Source organism: Strigops habroptila, chromosome 7 (assembly GCF_004027225.2).
Source record: "Strigops habroptila isolate Jane chromosome 7, bStrHab1.2.pri, whole genome shotgun sequence".
Classification (NCBI taxonomy): domain Eukaryota; kingdom Metazoa; phylum Chordata; class Aves; order Psittaciformes; family Psittacidae; genus Strigops; species Strigops habroptila.
In genome coordinates, this window is record NC_044283.2 from 5790205 (window position 1) to 5809814 (window position 19610).

The following is a 19610-nucleotide window of genomic DNA, read 5'->3' on the forward strand; positions in this document are numbered from 1 at the left end:
TGATGCACCCCAGGATACTGTTGGTTTCTGGGCTGCTAGCACACACTGAAGCCAGCTCATGTTCAGTTTCTCTTTGGCAGTACGATGTCGATTCAGACTTCCTGAAAATGTGATCAGCAGCTCCTTTTCAAAACACAATTGCCCATATAACCCAAATTCTGTTTGAGATTGGGACTGTTTAAAAGTCCCTGTGACTGTGAGAGTTAAATGAGGTCATCTTTCCCCTTTAATAGCTGACAAGGCAAAGGGGGAAGGCTCTGCACTGTTTTAAAAAAATCAATAGTACTTCATTTGAAGCTAACAGAGTTATGCTGAGACAAATACGGCACGAAAGCAGAATTGTTCTGTGGGTCTTGCAAGAATGTTCTTTTGATGTCCATAGAAACAGTGGCAAAAAGAGAGCTAAGATTTCTTTCTATTAGAAGTATGTCTAAAATACAGTCCATAGGTACTCAAAGTAGCCCAAACTGTAGACTTACTAGAATCATTTGAAAAGCCTACTTTTGAAAAGCCCTTATCCCTTAAGCCAGGCTTTTCAACATCTCTCAAGTCGAGCATCTAAAATCAGAGAGCTCCAAATCACCCACGAGCCATAAATGTGTTGCAAGGGTTGTTAGCTTTGAATATTGCTGTTGATTACATTGGTTTGTCTTGAAGTTCTTCAGAACTTGGAAGCAAGTGTGAGTCTCTCACCCTGTCCCTTAGGTGAAGTACATCTGCTCAGCTATGGGCTGTCGCCGGTGGGATGACGATGAAACAGAGCAGGAAGAGACGCTTCTATTACACCGAACCCAGAAAACAGTCCGTGCTGTTGGACCACGCAGTGGCAATGAAAAGTAAGTGTGAGAATTGTTCAGAGACAATCCAATAGAGAGGAGTTCTTAATACATGATGTTTTAAGGATTTGACCTTCTTTTTACTCTCCTTAGAGTAGGAATTGCACAAGGGAGTTTAGGTTGTTAACCAAAGGAATGCACCAGATGGTTGGCTGCGATCTGACCCCTTCGCTGTCAGTGCTTTTGTAAATTGTCTTGAACTTCAGTTTTCTGATTTGATAGAAAAGATAGTTGCACATATTTATTCCTCTAAATCAAATGAAAATTGCTTTCCTTGTCTTTGCATCCCTTAAAAGAGTTTGTCACTGCTCTACTGCCCAAGGCAAATGTCACTAAGGTTTGTTCTTTGTACAAAAGGAGAAAGTTTAAGTGTCTTCTTATGACCTACTGATTCAGTTGTAAATTCTTCACCTACTCATGGTAACTCTCACTTTTTTTATATTGGTGCCTTTAGCTTTCATTTTAAGTTGATATTTTAACATGTATTCAGTCTTTTTACTTTTTTTAGCCCCATTCTTAAATCCACTTTGTTCATTTCACAACGTAGGTGGTCTGTTCTTTACAAGCTGTAGAAGCTGATTCAGTCTGTGACTTTCCCAATGCTGTCACTTGAAGTTTGAATACATCAAGATTTCTATAAAAACACAGACATGTATCCTACTAAAAAAAAAACCCAACAAAACCCACTTCATAAAATACAGGTTTAAAGTCTGGTTGTCATACAGAGATACAATAACAGCCCAAGGATTTAGTGGAAAAATAGTCATTCCCTGTTCCCCTGCTCCCTCTTCTGTTTGCAGCAGGATTTGACAGGTTGTGCATCTGTAGTATATCAGGGAGAACCTAATCAGAACTCTAGCAGACTAGCAGATTGACATCTGAAAAGAGAAATAATGGGTTCTGTGGCCCTTGGAGACTGAAATTCACAGGGAGAGGCATGTCATGAAAACGTGGTGACACGGTATGGCTGCTATGGAATTTACAGGATAGATCCAGGATTTTAATCCAAAGAAACGACGACTTCTAATAAATCAACTGAATCTAAAATAAATTCTTTAAGAAGACAGTTTGGGCTCCTGGGGGTTGCCAGACTGGTCCTAAGAAACTTTGAGTACCCAAACATAATGTTCAAGAAGTATTTTACCCCTGCTAGCTGTTCAAAACGGAAACTTGCCATCCTTTCCCATCTCTGTCCTCTCTACAACATTGGGCTATATAATGGGTAAAAAGAGACAATAATTATTCTTCCTCTTTCTGAGGATAATTTTCAATTTCTGCCCTATTTTAGTTTAGTTTAGAGAAATTACAGAGCTTTTGGCTATACAAGACACCTCTGTTCCTTATACAGTTGTATTCTTTTTTGGTGTTAACCTATGGGGCATGAGTGGTCCTAGTTTCATGAAGTACTAGGAGCCAAAGAGCTCCTGTGTTAGGCTGTGTGTGGGATTAAAACAACAGAAAAAGCATTGTCTCTCCTTCATTGTGAAAAACCTTATGTTTCAAATGAAATATACTTTAGTAATGAAGAGAAATATGTCTTGTGTAGGATGCTGCTTCCTAAATCATAGAATGGTTTGGGTTGGAAAAGACCTTAAGATCGTCTAGTTCCAACCCCCTGTCAAGCACCTTCTTGTTGCTTTCATCAGCTACATGTTTTCCTACTAAACAGCCCCAACTGTACTACTTACTGATTTAAATTGCCCTCTGCATATACTAAACCTTTAATGCCACTGGCCCTACTTCACCTCCTGTTTTCTCAACTCCCCCTTCATGCTGGACAAGATTTCTCAGCTTGCTTGGTTTGTATTCTGGATTAGCACTCCCTCTTCTGGTACAGTTGTGTTCATCTGAAAATCTGAGAGTTCACTGTGAAAATATGGGCAAAAGACAGGCAATTCAGTTTAAGAATCTTCCGGATGGAGGATTTGGGCTGCTTTGGAATATATCAGTTGTTTCTACAAAGTTTCTCTCTCTTTCTGTAAGGTGGAATTTCAGCGTTGGTCACTTCGAGCTGCGCTATGTCCCAGATATTGAAACCAGAGCAGGGTACATTGAGAGCAATTTTAAATCAAATATGAACAAAGAAGAAACAAAAATCATTTCAGATGTGGATGAGCAGGAAGCTATGATGAAAGATACAGTGATAAAGGTCTCAGTCGCTGACTGGAAGGTGATGGCTTTTAACAGACGAGGAGGACACCTGGAATGGGAATACCAGGTAGGGAAAAAGATAGAGTATTAAATGTTATAAAATGTAGAAGTCGTGCAGCATCATATGTTGTCTTTCATCGTGGGTTTTAGGTGCTGTCTTTGTAAAGAAGCACACATCTGCTTGTACTTTTTCTGACTTAAATTCTGACTTTGAGCTGTTACATCTGATAGAAAAACTAAACCAAGGAATTAAGCACGTTGGTTATCATTATTCTTATATAATATCTAGTTAATACAACAATGCTCTCTCTTCTTCAGTTTTGCACTCCAATTGCTTCTGCATGGCTGGTTAAGGATGGCAAAGTAATTCCAATCAGTCTGTTTGATGACACAAGTTACACTGCGAACAATGAAGTACTGGAAGATGAAGAAGATCTTGTGGAAGCTGCCAGAGGGGCCACAGAATCCAGCGTCTATTTGGGTGAGACACCCCTGCAACATTTGCTGTAGTAAAGGTTTTTCTTTTCTCTGGTGAGGTTGTAGTAAAGCAGATCTTTCTGTATTAGTAGATTACAGTTAAGAGGAGCTGTTACATGTGCAGCCTGATATTCTGTATAATGACGGCTGTTAAACTTAACCCACATTGCTTTATAAAGCCCCACACTGAGGCTTCACTAACATATATACCCCAGACAGGCACCTTGAATTGATTTAAAGACTTTGACAAGGTAGAGATGTGTTTTTATCTCTTCCTGGCCTGCTCTGGTCGTCTTTGCTGTTGTCACCTAAAGGCAAGAGTTCTGTGTACCCATCTTAGAAGGTACAGTATACCTTTGGCTGTGGCAGAATTAGTATCTATGAGTGTTTAGCCTCAACAGTGATAGTTAAAAGATTTTCCCATTTTTTTCCCCCCTTTTTAAAAACCAAAACATTTCAAACCCATAAATCTTTCCCATTTTGGTTCCAAAATGTTCACTGCTCTGTAGTTTCAGTACACTGGAGATGATTGAAAGTCTTGCAACTTTTAAATACAGGGTTATAGCTAACAGTCTAACTGCTTGGTAAGCAATCAACAATATCTCCCTCCAGCCCACTAATTTGTCACATTGATTTTTTCCCCTACACTGATTACAGTAACTTACCATGAAGAAATTAGAGTTAAGATTTTGTGTGACTAAGTTTTCATCCAGCTGTCAGAATTCATTTGATGTGGTTTGTGATAATTTGAAATAGAGTGGCCCCAGGTCCTTCTTCCTCTCAGCTGTCTGTCTCTGGGAGGTAAACGTGCCTTGGTTTGCTAATACTTTGTTTGCCTTAGCCTTTTCCTGTAATTCTTTACACCTTGTAGCCTTCCTCTTAGTGGATACACAGATAAAGAATAACACTAGGAAGCTGGATGGAAGCCTTCCAGGTAATGGCTGTTAAGGAGTAATCTGTACCAGCATTAACAAGGGTAGGAAGTTTGAAAGAAGTCTTACGCAAAGCCCAAGCTGCTTTGTAGCTTTTCAAATTGCTGGAATACTTCTGTAGCACCAGCTCTCCAAGAGTGAAAATGAGATGTTCTTATCTCTTGCTTTTGAAGAGCAAAGGGAACATACTACCTGAATTCACCCAGCTTATCAGAGTCAGTATCTCAGGTTCTCAGAATATAAAGAAATATGTTCAAAAGTGGTTTTAACCACATGTTTTAACTGGACAGTTTTATTCCGGGAGTGAAGAGAACTAAATCTTAAGACTAATATGCTCTCTGGTTTATTATTTAGGTATGTACAGAGGCCAGTTGTATCTTCAGTCATCCGTCAGAATATCTGAGAAATTCCCCACCAACCCAAAGGCTCTGGAGTCCAGGAATGATAATGCAATTATTCCTCTTCCCAAAATCAAGTGGAAACCTTTAATCCGTAAGTAACAGTTGAGAGTTTCATTTGCTGTCTTAGCTCTGAAAAGAAAGGACATCTTTCTGATTTCCAGTGTGTTTCAAACTAGTTTAATGTTTCCAGCTGTAAACCAGTTCAGGAACCATCTCTGTGCTTTATTAAATTGTTTATTCTTTTCTTATCTAATGTTTAATGTCTTTTTTTCTTGTACTATGGATTTGACAGGAGTTTTTTTAATAATGAAAAGTTGGGTCTTCTGAAAGAGGAAAAAATTTTTTGCAGTGATGTGAATATGAATAAATTACTTATCCAGAAACAGTATTTTGGCAAGGGGGAGTGGTGATAAGTAACTGTTAACTTAAAATCCCCTTCTTAATGTTTCCTTGCAATAACTTTGATTCTGATTTCCTGGGCCAAGAGATGTTTTCTAAGATTATGCCATTGGAGTTCTCATTAAAATAATACAGAATTTTTATAACAATTCAGCTCAGAAAATGGTGTCTTTTCTGTGCTTAGATTCTCCTTCCAGGACTCCAGTGTTGGTGGGGTCTGATGAGTTCGATAAGTGTCTCAGCAATGACAAGTATTCTCATGAGGAGTACAGTAATGGAGCACTTTCAGTTCTGCAGTATCCATATGGTAGGTGGAAGTTCCAAATGTTGAAGTGTTTCAAATAGCCTAATTTGCCCATTTATTATCTGTGAAATTCAATAAATGGCCATTTGTTTGATCTTAATATGTGTATCTCTTTCATCATTTAATGAACTAGGAAATTACTGCCCAAAGTAGGACATCCAAATGGTGTGTGTACAATTAGTGCCACACAAAGCACTTCAGAGTGCTGGAAATTGCTGCTGCAGAGGTACTGTGTGTACTGCCATTGCCACTGGTAGTTGATCCAAGTGAAAGAAGCTTGTGCATTGGTTTTTTTTCACAATTTGGTAACAGTCTATAGAAACTCATCCTGGCAATATAAAGTTTTCCATATGGAAGATATTCTGCTTTAAAGCTATAAGTAGTCAGGCCTTCTGAAGTGGTAAACTTTAATGTGAGACCTACTTACCACAGATTCCACAACCTTGATTAACTGAATTTACTTATGTGCCATTTAAAGTCATGGGGCACACAAACAAAAATACCCTGTGTCTGTTGAGAAAACCTGTTAAAGAGAAGACAAAATTGTTTTGTAGTTACCTACAAGTAAATCTATGTCCTCCTTGTGCCTTTTATCCACAGATAACGGTTATTACTTACCCTACTACAAGAGAGAGAGAAATAAGCGTAGCACCCAGATCACTGTTAGGTTTTTTGAGGATACAAATTACAAGAACATTCGTAAAAAAGATCCTGTTCTGCTGCTTCACTGGTGGAAAGAAATTGTTGGCACCATTATATTTTGCATTGCAGCCACAACTTTTATTGTACGCAAACTTTTCCATCCCCATCCCTACGGCAGAGTAAGTATTTGCTTCTGAATCCTAAATACAGAAGGTGTTACTGCAGCCTTTTCTTTGGTTTTGAGTCTGCAATGAGTAGTAGTAAGTTAATGACTACTGAGATGACAGAATAAAAGCCTAAATTTATTGTTTAATCTATCTGTGAAGGCTGTCAGCTGCCTTGTGTCATTTGTTTAACTGCTCCAGCAGGCAGATTAGACTGCTTCAACCATGCCTAATGTCTTTGGACATAACTTACACTGAAATTAAATGCCACCTCTAGGGGTACAAACTGGGGTCAAATAGTTAAGGAATTGAGTGTGTTGGGTTTTGTTCTTGTTTTGGCCACCCTTGCTAGCTGCGGAAGGAATCTGAAACGCAGTGTCAGACTGATAGTAAATATGAGCCCACTTGTGGAGACGTTAAAGAGAGCAGCTGGAATGACGTGAAGAACTCCGGATACGTATCAAGGTGAGCTCAGTTCAACACAGCATGTACAGGGCTTGTAGCCTATATGGAGGGAAGAGTAGGTGTTCACTTGTTCTTCTGTATGAGGTGGTAAATGCTCCATCCCTGGCAGTGTTCAAGGCCAGGTTGGACAGAGCCTTGGGCAACATGGTCTAGTGTGAAGAGTCCCTGCCCATGGCAGAGGGTTGGAACGAGATGATCTTTAGGTCCTTTCCAACCCAAACTATTCTATGATAATCAACAACAGGCATAAAGAACCCAGTCACCCCATTATCAATGGGAGAGTGCAGTCATGATTAGTCTAAGCAATCCCAGGGAGTCTACAGGATACTTGTGATTAGGAATGTTGATCTCCTATTTCCTACTGATACATGAAATGGAAGATTGATTCTTGAATGTTACACTCAGTGTGTAGTCCTTCTGTTTCTGTGTTTATGGATTAAAGCAATAAAAGGCAATTGCAGATGGAAACAGATGATGCTCTGCAAAATAAGCAGACTATATTTGGAACAAACCTTTGTTCCTGCTATGAAGGAGTTGGTTAAGACAGAAGGGTGCATAGGGGCATGTTGTGATACTCCGGATAAAATGTGACCATTTCCTGAACATTTGTAACTTAATGCAAGTAAGAACTGGAGTATATAAAATGAGGAAGAATAAGAAAGATAATGAGATTTAAGAACAGTGATATTTCAGAAGGGATGCTTAGAAGACTAGTTGTAGAAATACTTATTTGGGGTGAAGTTAAAGGCACATCATGATTTAGAAAGTACTTAGCTGACACTACTTGGTTTGGGTATAGAAACTTAGGCTACATACTCGTGATCCATGATCCAGTAAGTATGTACCTCATACTCTGAAAAACGTCTTCAGTTTTTCATGTGCCTGCATAAAGCAACTTTCTGGGTTGTGATAGACACTGAATAAAGGCATAATCAGCAACTGTCCATTGCATAAGTACGTAACCATCTGATTGCCTCAGTGGGTGAGCAGGGAAAGAAGATAAGAAATGCTTCAAGTCGATTAACATGTTTTGCCTGTACAGAAATATTTCACTCTTAGTCATAAGTGATTTTTGTATCTATACTAATGCATTTTTTTTGTCTATCCTCCCTTCCTCACACCCTCCTTCTCCCAGATACCTGACAGATTTTGAACCAATTCAGTGTCTGGGTCGTGGAGGCTTTGGAGTTGTTTTTGAAGCCAGAAATAAAGTGGATGACTGCAACTATGCTATCAAAAGGATCCGTTTACCTAACAGGTAATGAATGAGTTTGTTGAGATACAGAAGTAATGAATGAATGCTGGGATCCCATCCTACACTGAACCATCTGTTCCTGAACTGATGTCCCAGATATTTCGTTAGGATGAATGACATACTTTTTAATGGGGGGGCTGACTTAGTTTTGGCACTGAGAATTTGGCATGTGCAATCACAGCAGAAGGGTGACCTGCCTGGCTAAAACACTTGCATAGCAGGACACTTGTGAGGATGCTGCGGCTACATGGGAACTCCTTTGATTTCCTTGATGAATAGAGCCTTTGATAACAGGACCAGTTATTTGTAGCACTGTTAATTTGCTTCTCTCCTTCCTCTCCTTACCTTTCCTACTCCACCTTCTCTTTCTTTTCTTTCTCCCTCACCAGCTTTTGTGATTCCATTTGTCCATTTGTTTCATTTTCTGGTCCCACAACCCCTACCTTTTCTTTCAGTCATAGGTGGTCAAGCCATGCTGCTGAATTACCCTACACAGAGCTTGCAGCAGTTCCTTTTAGTGGGAGATGGGAGACACTGCTTCTGGATATCTCAAGTTAGAACAGCAACAGGCAGGCCAGTAGAGGGAGGGGGTAAAGCTATCAAATCTAGAATTACTACTTTTTTGAATGTATTAAATAAGTGTGACTATTTAAGATTAAAGGTTTTGTTCAGAAATTTAAGGTAGCCTAAATTCTTCTTTTCCAAGCATATTCAAACTCATTAAATAAAACCATCTGACTTCATTTGATCCAGTTACAGTCTTATGAAGAGAGATTATTTACTTCAATAAATAGCAGGCTACCTGCTTTCCTGTGCATAGAATGGAGATAGTCTTTATGCAGTCTCCTTATGTTATGCCAAGTACAAAAGAAATACTAAGGTATTGCTGTCTGTCTTCTTTTGTGTCAGTGTCTTCTACATCCCTGTAGACTATTGCTGTTTAGTGGTGTGTTTTTCTATCCTGTAAACAGTTAAAGGCAAGATGAACCTTTTCTTCTCAGTTTTGCTGCCTGTAATTATGTGAAATGGGATGACTTAATACTTAGCCATTATGAGCACATACTGCTCCTCCACACTTCTAACCTGAAGGAGTTACTCTGGGAAATTTAAGACATAGTTTTGATTAAGTTCCTTTGCAGAACTTTCTGTACTATTCTGTTGCTTTATGTGACCATGCCTCTATCGTTCTCCTCGCCCCACATTGTAGGGAGCTGGCTCGTGAAAAGGTGATGAGGGAAGTCAAGGCCTTGGCGAAACTTGAGCATCCAGGTATTGTTCGGTACTTCAACGCGTGGCTGGAGGCTCCACCTGAGAGATGGCAGGAAAAGATGGATGAACAGTGGTTGAAAGATGAAAGGTAACTCATGGCGGGGTTTAACAACTGAGTTTGAGATTGTGCATCAACAGAATTGGAGAACTGGTAGATGATCCAGGAAGATGGAAAGACAATGTAGGAAAGAGATGGTTATTAACTTAGCCTGTCAACTTTTCAATTGAACAAGGTACAAATGTATCACTCTTGTGCACAGTGTCTCTTGATTTATCATAGAATAATAGAATGGCTTGGGTTGGAAAGGACCTTCAGATCATCTAGTTCCAACTCCCTGCCATGGACAGGGATGCCTCACACTAGACCATGTCACCCAAGGTTCTGTCCAACCCGGCCTTGAACACTGCCAGGGATGGAGCATTTACCACTTCTTTGGGCAACTGGAACAAGTTGCCTCACCACCCTCTTTGGTGCACCTCTGTTGTGGTAAGGTCCTTCTTTCAGCTTAGAAAACATCTTGTTCTTAATTTAAATTCTGTCATTGAATCTTTGGGTGGTTGGAAGGTTGGAGCATTGCTCCTGTGATTCAGTTTTAAACTTTGGCATCTCTGTCCTCTTTGTTCCTTTCTGCAGCTTTCTTCCTTTTTGTTGGCTTGGTTTAGATAGATCTGATTCAGTACTCTAATGCTGCAATGAATTTATTTCAGCAGAAATAGGAGGGATAATCAGAGTGACTATTTCTAAAGCTTGGTAGGAGTAGGTTAAAAATGGAAAACTGGATAAAGGAGTTGGAGGATGTTAAGAGAAAGGAAAAAGTGGGTGTATTTTAGCAGTTAAAGAATGAGGCCTAATACAAATAATAGTGGTCTCATAATAACATCTTAACATGCCTAACAATTTTAGAATATAGTGACCTTTATATTTCAGGCATCAAATTAACATTTCACAGCTGTAATTCTGCCAAGGCACTTTAAATAGTCATTGCAATGCATGTTCTATAGGACTGAATTTTTTCCAGCTGAAGATGAGCCTGATTGCACATTGGGAATCCAGGCAGTAGAGCTTGCCAGATCTTCCTTTATTAACACTCAATGAGAAAACATTATCCTACTAAGAAAAATACATGCTAAAACCTGGTTATTAGTGATTCCCAACCTTGGGTAGTCATTTACCATTAGGGTAGGACACGGTTCTCTGAGGTAGCAGTTGTTAAAACCTGGGCTTCTGAAAATGCATCTTTAGTGGAATGATCTGTAGTATTGACCTCTCGATTTTGTTCTTCCAGCACTGACTGGCCTCTCAGTTCTCCCAGTCCAATGGATGTCCCATCATTTAAGATCAGAACAGAGCCATTTTCTACAAAGGAGCACATTGAAGTTATTGCCACTTCATCGGAGAGGGTAGGGTCTGTGGGAATACCCTGTGGTCAGTTTGATTCATCTGGAAGCCAGTTTTCTCCTCTGGAATTTTCTGAGACAGACAACAGGGACTTACACCAGTCAGAAGATCCACTATTGAACCTTCAGGACAGTGTCCTTACCGGCTGTGATGTAGAAGACAGTACCATCAACAACAATGAGCTGTGTGACTCCTTGGAAACGTGTTCTTCGGCTGTTCCTGTTGTACACCTGAGGGAGGGGACCTCCTCTTCTATCGTGTTTGAGGATTCTGGTTGTGGAAACGCTTCTAGTAAGGAAGATAAAGTCGGTGTTTCACGTGGTGAAGGTCTTTCCGAGGATAAGGCCAAAAGTACAAAGGAATCTGATAACAAGAAATCCGCATCAGGAAGTCCCCTCTCTGTTTCTCCACCAAGGCCAACAAGTTTAAGCCTGGACCTTTCTAAAAATATTGCAGAAAAAGTCAAACCCGCCTCTCCAAAGGTGTATCTTTACATCCAGATGCAGCTCTGCCGGAAAGAGAACCTTAAAGACTGGATGAGCAGAAGGTGCATGATAGAGGAGAGGGAAAGGACAGAGTGCCTGCAGATATTTCTGCAGATCGCTGAAGCGGTTGACTTTCTGCATAGCAAAGGATTAATGCACAGGGATCTCAAGGTTTGTATTCACAGGTTACTGAAGGAAATACGTTGGGTTTTACTTTAGATTTATTTATTGGGATGATCATCACTGAATGCCTGAATTTCCCAAATTCTAGTTGTGACTGGTTATCTCACTGCCTGTGTCCTCTAGGCAAATGTTCTCAGGTTTAGTACTCTGAGGTTATCTTTGGAGCTATCATAACTTGAATTATCTGTGCCCAGAGTATCATACAAAGGCTTTAAAATTCCCAAAACACATGGACTGGCTCCAATGGTATCATAGGGTAGCTGTCCCTCCACTGCATTAGACTTGAGCATCAGCAATTCCAAATTTGACCACTCCTGATACAGCCATGCCAGGCTGTTTAGCCCAATGTCTGCTTTAAACTGACAGATCATGAGGCTGTGGATACAGGTAACATGATTTTTGGATGTGGGAGTAACATGGCAGTGGAGACAAATCCTGCTAAAATAGCTGACTCTTATCAGTGACCTCAGCGTGGGTGTTACAAAAGCTGAGTTAACGTCTGTACAACAATCTGGAGGTGCAGTGCTCCAGGAAATAAACATTAATCATTCCTTATTGCAATTAAAGTCTTTCTTACAGCAAGACTTCTTGTACCTGGCACGCATCAGTTGCATTTGGTTTATGGCATTTTTAATTCAGGCTCTTTATGAAGGGTTGTTCGTTGCTGAGCTGTGCAGCAAAGAAAGCTGGTTTGGATCCTGTTCTACCATTTCAAGTGAAGCAGATAATTGGCAGTGTTGAGCGCAGTTGGATTTGATGATCTTAAAGTTCTTTTCCAACCTAAGTGATTCTGTGATTCTAATTCTGGTATTTTCCTTCTTCTTTCTATAGCAATACTGCCTAAGAGCAGCATATTAGAGAAAATAATAATAAAGTATTACTGCTCTAGGATTGAAATGTAAACTGTCTTAGGGTTGAATTCTGAGTCAATGCCAACTATCACAATGTGGGTTTCTGAAGGATTCATAATCTTCTTAATGTCTGATAACATCCACACAGTTAGGACTGAGAAAGCTGGTTTTTACCTCTGGCATTTAATGTATCTGAAGTCAGGAGTAACTATTTGTACCTTTTCTTTCATTTTGTTTCTGATCCTATGTTAGTGCTTTATCTTGCTGAACTTCTAGCACTGGAAGCATCAATATGTGTTGCCAAATACCAGAATTCAATTGAAGAGCCCAGCTAAAGTTAGTCTTAGCTCTAAGAAATGGATTGCTTTTGCCAAATGATGGAGAGGTAGTTCCTGTTTTCCTTGCTGCTTTGAGGAGGAGTTGGTAACTCCCTCAGTGGAGTTAATGCTGAAATTATTATAACTGCTGTTGCTGCTTCTCAGATGGTAATCATTTGGTATTAGTAGAGATGAAAGATAATGCCATCTCAAATGTGAGATCACTGAAAGGATACCTCAGAGTTAAAACAACTCACTAACACATCCAAGTATTTTCTTCTCCATCAGCATTAAGCAATTCCCTGGAACCAGTTATCTGACAAATCTGTAGTGCTTGAGAAGCTGACCAGAAAAGTAATCAAATCCTCATACTAATATGTTGCTGAGCATGTTCATAAATAACCTTTCCTAACAATACTGTCAGTTGTAACTCTGGACTCTTCCCTCTGATCACTGTTCAATAGCACTTATGTAGATCTTCACTTAAAACCGTGGTAGTTCAATCAGAACTTGTATAACCTTTTGTTGGAACAGCTTAAAAGTTCAATGCTGGCAGCAATTCGAACAAGAGATTTTATTTTGCTTCCTTGGTAGAAACAACTCTGAAATGCTCTGCCTGAATGAACAACTTCCTGCTTCAGAAAGCTTCCCATAAGTGTATAGATGTTATTCTTGGATCCCAGAAGTTTGTCTGTTATGTGCTAATTTGGTCAAAACCACAGTATATTTAAGGTTTTTCTATAGTTTTCAGAAGCTCCTTGGAACAGATCTCACTAATACTGTAATTTGCACAAGAGATTGATCATCCAACCCTTAGTTTGTGCCAGCACTAATAAGCAAATAACCTGCAAAGCTGTTTTGTCTTTGCTAGAGGCAGAGCTGGCTGATAGCAGAGGTCACATCTCGCTCCCATAGGCATGAACAAAACCTGCTTGGTCTATGGGAAAATAGATTTGTGTGCATGCATATGAAAAGCTTTAAGAATATCTTTTAAATATTGAAATGAACAGTGCGCATTGAGATGCATTAATTGGGCTCCTGCTCATCAGAGATACCATGAGAACAAGGTGGCAGGAATTTAGGCAAGCAAATAGGTCACAGTTCAGATTCTTTTGAAGTAGAGAAGCAGAAGTCTTGTCTGTCAAGTGAGTTCACTGTTATTCCCAGGATAAGCTCTTGGTCATGCTTGACAGCTCAAAAGAAACTATGAGTTTCATAGAGCTGCAAGAACTGTCTTAGATACATTTTGCAGCATTAATTGAATTAAATATTCTTCCAGGTGTGTGAGTAGCTCACTCATACCTGTGGAAAAATGGGAATTCTTATTCTGACTGAAGAATCAGGAGAGAACTTTCTTTGTGCATGTGGCGAGATAACTAAACTAGAGGGTAGTTGTATTCTTCTGATTTAAATCAGAATTGCATGCACCTGCCTTAGACTTCCTTTTTCCCAATGTAATCTTATTTTTGCTGGTACTTTGCAACAGCAGAGAACCTAAATCTCTCCTGTTTAAATTTGAAGGAGAAGCTCTTCCCTGTGAGGGTGCTGAGGCGCTGGCACAGGGTGCCCAGAGAAGCTGTGGCTGCCCCATCCCTGGCAGTGTTCAAGGCCAGGTTGGACACAGGGGCTTGGAGCAACCTGCTCTAGTGGAAGGTGTCCCTGCCCAGGGCAGGGGATAGGAACTGGATGAGCTTTAAGCTTCCTTCAACCCAAACTATTCTATGATGATTCTATAATCCACTCTCCTTAATTCATAGGAACTATATGCCAGCCTCTTCGGAGTCTGTTTTGAGCCAGAGAAGTCTGAGAATTAAAACTTTCTGTTAAAAAGAGTTTCACTCTGTGAAGCAAGACAGATCTTGTTGACTCCTTGTGTGTTTGTTGGAGGAGGTGGCGAATGGAGATCAAGGCGATGGGGTACAAATCCCTAATGGAGACGTTTGTGCCTTGAGCATTAACATTCTGATATAAAGATTTTTAACAACGTGGGTGTGCAGTCAGGGGGTGGGTGCTGAATAAATGCTTCAGAGAGAGCCTGGAGATGCTATGGATTCACAGGGTAGTAGCTTTTGTGCGCTGAGCTGTGACTCTGAAGAGTATGACATTCGTTACAGGAAACTACAGCAGGAGATAAGACCTGGCTCAGAAAGCAGTTTGAGAGGCAGGATGTGGGCACTGTGGAACTAACAAGTTTTATCTGATTATTCCTGTAGTGCTTATCTCAGAGCTGTCCGTTGCCTGAAAAAAAACACCACTAAGCAGCCTTTTTTCTGCCTTTCTCTCTTGCACAGTGTGGGTTTGTCTTTAACTGAGGAAGTCGGGTGGACTTTGAAATAGGTCAGCTTTGTAGTCCTTTAATCTTGTGGAAAAATATTGCCCTCTATCTGTCTGCATCTTCCTGTTCCAGGGTTTATGTCAACAAAGCATGGACCGTGTTCTCCCAGCCTTGAAGGTCCAGGAGCCCCAAAAGGAGCGTGCCCAGCACCACCTGCCTCTTTCCCACACCTCAGCCCTTGCCCTGTACATAGAATCATAGAATGGTTTAGGTTGGAAAGGACCTTAAGATCAGCCAGTTCCAACCCCCTGCCATGGGCAGGGATGCCTCACACTAGACTATGTCACCCAAGGCTCTGTCCAACCTGGCCTTGAACACTGCCAGGGATGGAGCATTCACCACTTCTTTGGGCAGCCTGTTCCAGTGCCTCAGCACCCTCACAGTAAAGAACTTCTTCCTTATATCCAACCTGAACATCCCCTGTCTAAGTTTGAACCCATCACCCCTTGTCCTGTTGCTACAGTCCCTGATGAAGAGTCCCTCCCCAGCATCCCTGTAGCCCCCTTCAGACACTGGAAGCTGCTCTGAGGTCTCCACGCAGCTTCTCTTCTCCAGGCTGAACAGCCCCAACTCTCTCAGCCTGTCTCCATACGGGAGGTGCTCCAGCCCCTGATCATCCTCGTGGCCTCCTCTGGACTTGCTCCAACAGCTCCATGTCCTCCTTATGTTGAGGACACCAGAACTGCAATAATCCTGCTGCTTCTTCCTGCAGGATCAGTCTGTTCTCCCAGAACTGTGTGTGCCTGGCTTTATTTGTAACTGAGGCAAATCAGTTATGTCTCAAAGCAATAATCATTCATTTGGAGTGTGCTATTTTATCAGCCAGAATGCAAATCTCTTGAAAAAACATCTGAGATATATACCATTAGCAAGGGGGCATCTCCGTTCCAGGCTCTTTCACCAGTAAGTTAAGCCAAGGATGGTGGTACCTGGCAAACAAGCTGAAGCAGCGTTAAGCCACATCATCACTGTTGCTGCTCTTGTGAATTGCAAAGTTCTTGAGCTTCTATCAAAAATAAACTTGTAATGGTTATGCAAACAGATATTCCCACAGTTAAACTGCACAGCACCAACTGAAAAGCAGACCTTGTTCCCAGACTTCCAATGTATCTACAGCGATGACGTGCTATGTGTTGGCAAATGAGTTTAGCACTCAGAGGTTAGAATGAAAAAGACTAGGAGTCAGAACCCCAGCATCTAGTGTGAATGTGCCATGTGATGGAGAGTTGGATAACTTATCTGTGCTGTTCCCAACAGCTGTTGGCTTTTGTGTACGTTACTCAGCAGACCCATGTAGTGCCAGTAAACCTCTATGGGATGACAGGAAATGAGCAGTCTGAGTTTTGGGGAGGGAGACTGTTTAATACAGGAGTAATTCCTTTCTCCTCACTAGCTAAGATTATCAGCTGGTGCTGCTAACCTGATGGTTAATGAGTGTTTTCAGCCTTGACAGCATGGCTTATCTGAACTAGAACAAAGTGTTGTGTCTTCTGAAACACTGAGACTTGTTTAATACTTACTTGTTCTTTTCTCCTTTAACCTGTTTGTTTTTGTAGCCTTCCAATATATTTTTCACAATGGATGACATAGTAAAGGTTGGGGATTTTGGACTGGTAACTGCTATGGACCAAGATGAAGAGGAGGAATCAGTACTCACCCCAATGCCAGCCTATGCCAGACACACAGGACAAGTAGGGACCAAACTCTACATGAGCCCAGAACAGGTTTGTGCTCTCTGCTCTAAAGTTGTATCTGGCAGTGCTTGGAAGTCACCTGAATTCCTGGGAGCTCAAAAGATCAGGCATTCTTTCTAGTAAATCGTTGCAATCACGTTACTTAAATTCTTTGTCATGAAAGTAGAGTTTTGAGCTAAATTGAATTCCAAAATTAATATTTTAATATATGTATTTATTATAGGGGGAAAAAGTGAGTAATGATTCGTACTTGGATGCATTCATCTTGTTTTTAATGTACTAGATAACTGTATAACATTGAATTTAATTAAGGAAAGACAGGCTATTATGCAAGATAAGTTGGAACATCTCACTTTGCAGTTGGGTCTGCAAAGAGGAGCTGGTGGTAAGGACCTTGCTCACCCATGCTGCTTGTTGGTGAAGTTCACCCATGTGCCTGTCCTCTAGTGTTCAGCTCTGCACAGGGCTAATCACTTCCATATGTTAACATGAGAGGGTGTTTATGTTATACACAATCACATACAGTGAGTGGCTTGGCTGACCTAACCTTCACTTTGAATTTCCAGATCTGTGGGAACACCTATTCGCACAAAGTGGATATCTTTTCTTTGGGACTGATTCTCTTTGAGCTGCTTTACCCTTTCAGCACACAGATGGAGAGGGTCAGGGTATGTATATTTGTTTAAAACAGCTATTTGCTTGCTGAAACACTTGCAAGAGGTTCTTTTCAGTTTTGAAAAGTCTTGCAATTGGGAGCACAACTTCTTTATCAGCCTTGTACAGACCTCCTGAATCGTTGAAAATAAATTACAGTGTTCCTAATGTGTGCAGTTGAATTGAGGCCTTAATTTCTTTACAAAGCTCTTCTGTTGCCAAGCCAAGTAAGAGAAACTATTGAACTAGGATAGCCAAGAACTCAAGCAACAAATATAGCTTGTGACTTTAAGCCTACCAGCTTGATTTGCATTCAAGAATTGAAACCATGCTGTGCATTTTTATTTCTTCCTTCATTTGCATCTGCAGTGCTTTTCCACTCAAAGCATTTAGTGAAAAACTGCTGTTCCTTTTCCTATAGTGAGTCTTAGCTGTGAGTCTCACCCAGCTTCAAGCACAATCTTCCCAGTAATTGACGACCTTCATTGCATCAAATGTGAATTTGGGAAGTTTGATGGTGCATTACAACTCTTGCTTGCTGTTCAAATGGATGTGAGATCCATCTTGCTCAGGAACAAGTTCATAGAGAACAGGGGCTGCAGCCAGAAAGGTTGTTCCTCTTGTGTGTGGTGACCAGTGGCCTATGCGAGAAAGAAAGAGTCATTATAACTTGTATTTAGAATTTATGTGTCTGGGGGAGGGGGTAAATTCTCATGTGAAGATGGATTGTTTACAGCAGAGATGTAAGAAGCAACTGAGCCACACCATGAATGCAGCCTGACCAAATGCTTCACCTATGCTGGCATTGCATTCTCTTGCTTAAAATGCTCTGAGGTTTTATGGTACAAAAGAGTGTAGTCTACACGAGGAATGGCAGTGCTTAATTTGAACCTCTTGCACTGAAACTAATTTCAATTTCCTTAAAATCAGTTTTACTGAAACACATACCCCATGATGAGCTATCCTGGATTCTCAAGATCTCCTGCAGCAGTGACTAGAAGCTTTGCCCTTCCAGTTTCTGTTCTCAATATAGAAGCAAAGCAAGTAATCAGAGTGAATCCTAAATTCATAGAATCCCAGACTGGTTTGGGTTGAAGGGAGCTTAAAGCTCACCCACTTCCAACCCCCTGCCACAGGCAGGGACACCTTCCACTAGAGCAGGTTGCTCCAAGCCCCTGTGTCCAACCTGGCCTTGAACACTGCCAGGGATGGGGCAGCCACAGCTTCTCTGGGCACCCTGTGCCACTGCCTTCCAACCCAAACCATTCTGTGATAAAAACATGCTAAGCTGAGTAAGGTGGCCTTCTGCAAGTAATTGTCTGGCTGAACATGGGGAAAATACTGTCACTAGGTGGAGCCGATGTGCTGGTTATGAATGAAACACAGGAGACCAGCTACCTTGTAAGGACAGAGAAGTACACGCCATGATCTGCTTTCGAAACTGCCACTAAATCAGCTCGTTAGTCAGAAAGGTTAAATAAAGACTCGTGCTTACATTGTTGAGACAGATATGGTCAGTTCATGTGTCTTAATACTGGCATAGATGATCTTGAGGATTATGGGTGGTGCGCAGATTTGTTGAGCCAAAGTGAGAAAGGACAAGTTTGTGTATCTGATTTAAAACTGCAGAGATCAGAATTCTGGTAGTACTATTCTCATTGCAGGCTGCATACCTAGGGAGGCAGGAACTTGCCTATTTTAAATATGCTGTGATTTTTAATCACTAAAGCAAGACTTGAAACCAAGCCAGGCTGGATTTGGCTTGGAGCAACCCGGTGTAGTAGAAGGTGTCCCTGCCCATGGCAAGGGGTTGGAACTGGGTGAACTTCCAACCCAAACATGCGGTGATTCTATATGATTTAAACAAGTTTATTTTCCATCAGGCTGATTTGTTTGCATAGTTTTTGAAGAATAATAGAGTAATACTACTGAAGAATGGTATTTTGGAAAACTTACATGTTTTTCTTAATATTCTTGCAGACCTTAAGTGATGTTAGAAATTTGAACTTCCCACCATTGTTCATTCAGAAATATGCACAAGAGGTAAGTGTGTCTGATGCTGTTAAGGGTAGCTTTTTCTTTAATAATTGTTGCTTTTTTCTTTGCTTTTCAATTGCTTTGCAGATAAAAAAGGAGGGGAAAGAAGAGCTTTAATGTTTTTAAGATTCTTCTCTCTATCCCTGTACTTTTCTACTTTTCCAAGCTATAACATCACAATAATATGTATGATGGTACTTTTGTCACACAGTTTACCTCCAGTAGCTATACCTGCATCCCCTTTGTCACTTACAGTCATTCATTTCACATCCTGACATGATTTCTTGAAACAAATCCATATGCACACAGAGAAAGTGCTGAGTTCTAGACAGGTAAAGGGGAGGCTGTAGGTAGCACCAT

The 19610-nt window shown here is 40.8% G+C and overlaps 1 protein-coding gene across 2 annotated transcripts in view; it reads left to right on the plus strand.

Moving 5' to 3' along the window:
* Nucleotides 1-19610, plus strand: part of EIF2AK3 (eukaryotic translation initiation factor 2 alpha kinase 3) — a 47658-nt gene that overhangs the window by 26050 nt on the left and 1998 nt on the right. For both annotated transcript variants that reach the window (XM_030492539.1, XM_030492540.1), the window contains exons 4-16: nt 706-836; nt 2820-3054; nt 3306-3468; nt 4751-4888; nt 5381-5503; nt 6101-6321; nt 6659-6771; nt 7907-8029; nt 9234-9383; nt 10582-11350; nt 16422-16589; nt 17126-17227; nt 19194-19256. In XM_030492539.1, coding sequence (XP_030348399.1) covers nt 706-836; nt 2820-3054; nt 3306-3468; nt 4751-4888; nt 5381-5503; nt 6101-6321; nt 6659-6771; nt 7907-8029; nt 9234-9383; nt 10582-11350; nt 16422-16589; nt 17126-17227; nt 19194-19256 — 2499 coding nt within the window. The remainder of the gene's footprint in view (nt 1-705; nt 837-2819; nt 3055-3305; nt 3469-4750; nt 4889-5380; nt 5504-6100; nt 6322-6658; nt 6772-7906; nt 8030-9233; nt 9384-10581; nt 11351-16421; nt 16590-17125; nt 17228-19193; nt 19257-19610) is intronic.